The sequence below is a fragment of the Henckelia pumila genome, chromosome 2 (assembly GCF_033568475.1).
Source record: "Henckelia pumila isolate YLH828 chromosome 2, ASM3356847v2, whole genome shotgun sequence".
Lineage (NCBI taxonomy): Eukaryota > Viridiplantae > Streptophyta > Magnoliopsida > Lamiales > Gesneriaceae > Henckelia > Henckelia pumila.
In genome coordinates this window covers 28,540,575-28,547,486 of record NC_133121.1, presented here as the reverse complement: position 1 = coordinate 28,547,486, position 6,912 = coordinate 28,540,575, and the positions used below count along the sequence as shown (strand labels likewise).

Here is a 6,912-nt window from a genome sequence, read left to right as displayed (position 1 = left end):
CTCGAGCGAGAACTCCTATATAACTCTGCATTTCAGCCGCAAACTCTTCTATTGGCTGTCCAATTTTATTGAACATTACATCCTTTCTATCTCCCTGCACCCTTTGCCTAACGACCTTATCCAAACGTGTACGTCCTCTAGAACTTCTTGTCATCTCGGTCTCAGTAGATTCCACCGGTTCTGCCTCATTGTTTTCAGCAGCTTTACCATTGTGATAACCCTTACGAAACTGTTCACGAGCTTCCATAGTGCCAGAAATTAGAAGATTATTCAATGCCAAATCAGACCTCAAGTTTCCCCAATGGCAGTTCCTGCAAAAGTTGACATCTTGTTAGGCATACGTATTACAAAGAAAACAAGAGTGATAATGAGAACGAACTATAAATTTCAAGATAAAATACAAAGAAAATAGATTAACGAGATTTATATACTAAACAGTAAAAAAAGGATTTCAGTGGGTTACATTATGCATTGTCAACCCAAGTTCCATCACAATCTTCACGAATGCATGGTGGTTCATTTCCATCTTTTTCATCAACATCCAATGGTTCCATTGGTAGAAATCCTCTAGTAAAAGATTGATAATGAGTTACAGAGTTTTCCAACACATCCTCAGATATGAATTCAATGTACTCCTTGGTAGGAGTAGTAAGTACAACATGCCATGTAGGATCTTGAGGATCTTCAATATAAAACACCTGATTTGCTTGACTGGCTAAGATAAAAGAGTCAGATTTGAATCCAACTCTTTTCAAGTTCACCAACGTGAAACCAAGATCATCAACTTTAATGTCGTTATTATTCTCAACCCAATTACATTTAAACATCGGAACTTGATATTTGTGGTAATCGAGTACCCATATCTCTTGAATGACTCCAAAAAAAATCATGTCTGACACAACTGGATGTTTGTCCTTTGCACTGGCAACTTGCATTGTTTTTGCAATTAAGCTTACTCCAGAGTTTTGAACAACTCGTGTATCATCACACTCTTTTGTATGATAAGTTACCCCATCAATCAGATAGCTAGAGTATTTTAACACTTGATTGCTAGGTCCACGGGCTATCCACTTCAATCTTTCTGATATTTGACAGGTGGAATGACCAACAACACTTCCAACCTATATTTCACAATGTGATAAATTTTATCACGAACTTCAAAACTTATATTTCAATGCTTATGACACTTACACGGTCACGTAACCAGTTAGCAAATGCGCGGTTGTGCTCATCTTGTAACCACTTTTTGGACTTAGCTTTATTGGGAAATTTTTCATTCAGAAATGTCATGTGTTCCCTAATAAAAAAAATAAATGTGTTTATGTTAACCAATAGATAAAAAAAGTTGAAAGAAATTACTAGTAAGTTAGAGAAATTACTTGATATATGGATCAACGTCAACATCATTTTCCAACACATAGCGATGCGCTTGATGCAACTCATCAAGGCTAGTGGAGTGCACTACGGCACCAGATAAAGGCCTAGTAAGTTGTAATTGTCGATGCCTTGTTGGGATCCCAATTGTATGAACATTAGACATGTAGTCGGAGCAAAATTCCACAGCCTCTTCAGCAACGTAACATTCGGCTATACACCCTTCAGGCCGATTGCGATTTTGCACATAGCCTTTCAAGATCTTCATGAATCTTTCAAATGGGTACATCTGCCTATACCAAACAGGTCCACACAATTTTACCTCCCGCACAAGATGGACAGTTAAATGAACCATTATATCGAAAAACGATGGTGGAAAATATTTTTCAAGCATACACAATAGGGTAACAATCTCTCTTTGCAGACCATCCAAATTTGAGACATCTATCACTTTATTGCATAAAACATTGAAGAACCCACACAACCAGATGATAGTATCTCTAACATGTTTAGGCAAGACATCACGGATGGCGATTGGAAACAATTGTTGCATCAAAGTGTGGTAGTCATGTGACTTGAGGCCAACAAGTTTCAAGTCCTTCATTGACACCAGATTTTTAACATTGGATGAGTAACCTGTCGGGACTTTCATTCCAAACAAAGAATTGCAAAGTTTTCTTTTCTCAGCCCTACTTAGTGTATAACAAGCTGCTGGCAAAAAAGTTCTATTCTCCTCCATCTTTGGTGCCAAATCAGTCCTCACATTCATCTCCATAAGGTCTAGTCTAGCGGCTACCCCATCCTTTGTTTTTCCTGGAACATTAAGTAGCGTACCAATAAGACTTTCACAAACATTTTTTTCAATGTGCATCACATCAAGCACATGTCGAACATGTAGATGTTTCCAATACTCTAGTTCAAAGAATATAGATTTTCTTTTCCAACATGATTTTGTTTTCAACTCCTTGCGCTGAAGCTTCCCACTCATTTTTACCGAACGATAGTTAATCTTATCAACTCTTTCCAACACTTCAAGCCCAGTTAATGGTTTTGGTGTGGGGTTAAACTCTTGTTTCCCATTAAAAGCTTTTTTTTGCCTTCGATAAGGATGATTTCTAGGAAGAAAACTTCGATGTCCTGTATATGACATTTTTCTACTATGCTTCAACCTGGTCAAATATGTTTCTTCCCCACAGATAGGGCATGCTTGATATCCTTTCACAACACAACCTGACATGTTCCCATAAGCAGGAAAATCATTGATTGTCCATAGTAAGACAGCTCTGAGCGAGAAATATTCTTTCCGATATGCATCATACGCATCAACACCTATCTCCCATAAGCATTTTAAGTCATCAACTAGAGGTGCTAAATAAACGTCAATATCATTTCCCGGTTGTTTGGGTCCAGAAATCAATAAAGTCAGCATCATAAATTTTCTCTTCATACACAACCATGGAGGAAGGTTGTAAGTGATCATCACAACTGGCCAACAGCTATATGCAGAACTCATCAAACTATGGGGATTGATCCCATCTGCTGATATGGACAATCTAAGATTTCTTGACTCCGATGCAAAATCCGGCCATTTGTGATCCACTACTTTCCAAGCCGGCGAATCAGCTGGATGACGCAAGTATCCATCACAAATTCTTTTATCAGCATGCCAAGTTAACTCTTTAGACACCTCTTTGTTCCGAAATAATCTTTGAAATCTTGGAATAGGTGGGAAGTACCAAAGAACCTTTGCAGGAATACCTTCATTCACCACATAATTATTACCCAACTTCCACCTAGACATACCACAAATAGGACAATTGGACAAGTCCTCAAACTCTTTCCGGTACAAGATACAATCATTAGGGCAAGCATGTATTTTCACATAATTCATTCCTAATGCACTGAAGCTTTTCTTTGCATCATAGTAGGATAAAGACAATTCATTGTGATCAGGAAGCATTTCTCCTAACAAACTAAGCAAGTCAGTGAAATTTTTATCGCTCCAACTATATTTTGCTTTCAAATTAAATAATTTCACAAGTGCTGTTAACTTTGTAAATTTTGTGCATCCAGAGTATAAAGGTTTCTCGGCATCTTCAAGTATCTTATGAAATTGGCTTGGATTCTCAGCATAACTATCATATGCATCATGTACCATATCTATAGTTTTCTCGGCAAAATATTTGTGTTCATCTGGTCCTACTTGATCACTATCATTCATTGGGTTCTTGACCGTAGATCTTTCCCCGTGCCAAATCCATGTATGATATGTTAAATCCATGCCATTACAACACAAATGTGCCCTTATAGTGCGAACATCTTTCATCTGTAGATTACCACATCTTGTGCAGGGGCAAGGTATTTCATTTGGATCGTTGGCATTTTGCATTGAAAATTGCAGAAAAGATTCTACCCCAGCCTCATATTCATGTGATAATCTGTTCTTTGACATCCAAGCTTTGTCCATTACTCATACAAATAAGCAACCATCACTGAGTCTAATCCTTCAAAACTTAAAAAAAATTAATCAATGTTTTATCGTTCTAGTTTGTTGAAGAAATATACCAGTTAACACTAATTTTCTAATCTTTATAATAAAATCCTTAAATATTGATCTAATCCACCAATCAACGGAATCTGGAAAAATAAGGAAAGAACTGATTCTACTAAGCTGCAATATTTGAGTGAAAAGGAGCGAATTTCTCAGAAAAATAAAATTTATGATTTGATATTCAACCAGAAACATAATGAAAAATTGTGAAAAGAATTCAATGGAAAAGAAAACAGTAACAAAACATTAATTCTCATAAAAATTTATCATTACTTCTCATTTGGTTGAGAAGATTGTTATTTTGAGATGAAAAATGCTATTTGTCAATTTAATGAACAAAATAGGAACATTCAGCTTAAAGATTTCTATGAAAATATCATTTTTGGACATTAAAAAAATGATTCTATGAGCTCTGAAAGCAACAAATTTGATGGTTATACTTCAATAATCAGCCATAACAAATAAAGAACATGATTGTTTTTCAATGTCCAGAAATGGTATATTTAATGTCCAATGGTATTTTTAATTTCCCAGTGGAAAATATTTATATTTTTCGACCATGCTTCTATAATTTATTTGATTGAAAATATAATTTCTGGACATTTAAAAATTTATGCAATGAAATCTATAAGCATGGTCATTTTAAAGAAGGATGATAAAAATTAAATATTTATATTTTTCGACAAACAAAATGAATTTACCAAGTAAGAACCACTTTTTGATGGTCATATTTCAAAAATCAAAAATAAGAAATAAAGAAGAGGATTGTCTTACCAGCAGTATACCACAGGCAAGATTCACAGATCAGTTCCCATCCACAGAGACATTGGCACTGAAGTTATCTAACACAGCTGGAAATAATCGCTATTTTATGCAAATATTTCCACCTTTTTCTTTCATGGATACCTTGAGTACTGTTGCATTCGAAATATAAATGATTTGTTAATGACAGCTAGCAAACCATCAAATGTAAAAATCAGAACATATCTTAGAAACATAAAGATTCAACGCATACCATAGAAGAGATCTGTTATCTAAATCTTGCTTTGGCACATCACGGCCACGCATTGTCACCAAATCTAGAAAAATAGCTTTGTTCTCACACCATATGACAAGAAAATGACGTCCTTTTGTGGATGGTGCAGGGGAATTGAAAGCTGAAGTTAGATTATTGACAGCTGATGAAGCTTCAGCAGCAGCAGAACGATTACGCCAATGTTTCCAATAGCGAACATCATCATCGTAAAAGCTAACCTGTTTGACACTTGAACCATGTGCAATGATATCAGGCTCAGGCCAAAGAAGTCACAACAGTATTAAAATCTAGGCACTGATAAATACCTTCCACCTCGTATAGCTTCAGTGGGTTTTCCTCTAAGCTCTAACATTTACAACAAATGGAAAATAAACATCAGTGGAGTGTTCACACAATAAACTCATTTTAAAATTTAGTTTTTCCCACACATCCATTTTCTTACAAAACTCACATCATTAAAAAAAAATACTTCATTCTCGTAACAAAATCCACTAGTACACCATTCAACAGACAGAATACTTGCTATAGACCAAACTGTCTCCTCCATAAAGGAATGGCAATGTCATAAGATACCCCCTAAACAGTGCCCGCTAATATACAAATTCTCGATATTATGTTTAAAAAAAAAAGTATCCAAACAAGATAAAGGAAAATAAATAGGGTCAAACTAGATCAGTTGAAACCCGATAGTCATCAATAAAAACAGCAGAAAATGTCTATTTCCATGACCATAACCTAAACACGTATAAATTCCAGGGTACTACCAAAAGAAGAAAAGGGAATTTTTCCAAACAGGTTCTCCATTAAGCAGTCTGGATTCTTTCTAGACTTTGGCAGGAATCAAAAGAATCATTTATGAACACAAAAACACATCCAATGTCACACAACATAATTAAAAAAATATCATATAAATAAGAATGGGGAAAAAAGACAAAGGATTCAAGTCATCGGAAAATTACAAGCCTTTGGCCATGGATTCATCAAGAAAACAGGATTTTCTAACCAAGGAAAGGCATACAGAGGCCCATGCACATACATATATCCTCACTAGCATAGATATTTAACAAAAAGGAAAAAAAAATCAAATTAAACGAATTCAAACAAGACTTGCCAAAATCTAGATATAAAAGAGTATATTGTTTAAATTTTACAGCAAAAAATTCTAAATTTAATATATAAAAGAGAATATTGTTTAAATTTGACAGCAAAAACTTTCTAAATTTAATATACCAAAATAAAAACCAATAAGCCACCTTTATTTCGTACAGTATCCAATCAACTATGCAAGGAAAAAAAAGGTCCATGCAAAAGCCTCTGTCGAATACATTGCAAATCCATATGCAGATTAAACTAATAAACAAACAGCCATAATTTTAGGCAGTAAAACCATCCTCGAATTTCAGATGCACAAAAGAGGAATAAGATAACACCATCGCTAAACTAATATAAAAAAAAACATGATAAGCAGAATGTTGGAACACGGTCGTTCTCTGGATCGAAAAAGAAAGTGATACCCGGTGCAGCGGAAGTTTTAAAATTTTATATGGAACGATTCCATATGGGTATCAAATTTCTACGATTAAAATTAATAACATAAAATTTAAACAATATAAATTTCACCTTAAAATCTCGAAGCGATATTATGGACACCAACAGATAAATCTGCTCTTGTTGTATATCCTAGGAACTGATGAACGAACGTTTCTTCAATCAGGTCCACGAACGGAAATTTAATCCCTCTGATAGACTGCACTAGAAAGTCTATCAGAAGTTTCTACGAAGAGAAAATTAACAGATTTGATCCATTAAACCAGACTGCAAATTCGAAATTCACAGGCTGGATTTTTCGAACAGAGAGAGGAGAGGGGGCGGCCACACCTAGAGAGAAAAACTAGGGTTTTCGAAAATTTTGTGACCAGTTGTGTAATTTCTGCACTTCAATAACTTATTT

General features: G+C 35.1%; 1 protein-coding gene across 1 annotated transcript; it reads right to left on the bottom strand.

The window, feature by feature from the left end:
- Positions 1-288: 288 nt before the first annotated feature.
- Positions 289-3,841, bottom strand: LOC140877433 (uncharacterized). Its single transcript, XM_073280969.1, has 4 exons — positions 1,380-3,841; positions 1,192-1,297; positions 480-1,121; positions 289-378 (listed from the first exon to the last, which is right to left on the bottom strand). The coding sequence occupies exons 1-4, from the start codon at positions 3,839-3,841 to the stop codon at positions 289-291; spliced, it is 3,300 nt and encodes a 1,099-aa protein (XP_073137070.1).
- Positions 3,842-6,912: the final 3,071 nt, after the last annotated feature.

Excerpts from the sequence above, each read along its gene's own strand:
- LOC140877433 (XM_073280969.1), bottom strand. The coding sequence starts at position 3,841 with ATGGACAAAGCTTGGATGTCAAAGAACAGATTATCACATGAATATGAG. Across the intron at positions 1,122-1,191 it reads CTAACTGGTTACGTGACCGT|GTTGGAAGTGTTGTTGGTCA; the intron begins GTAAGTGTCATA and ends TGTGAAATATAG. Across the intron at positions 379-479 it reads AAGATTGTGATGGAACTTGG|TTCGTTCTCATTATCACTCT; the intron begins GTTGACAATGCA and ends TGAAATTTATAG.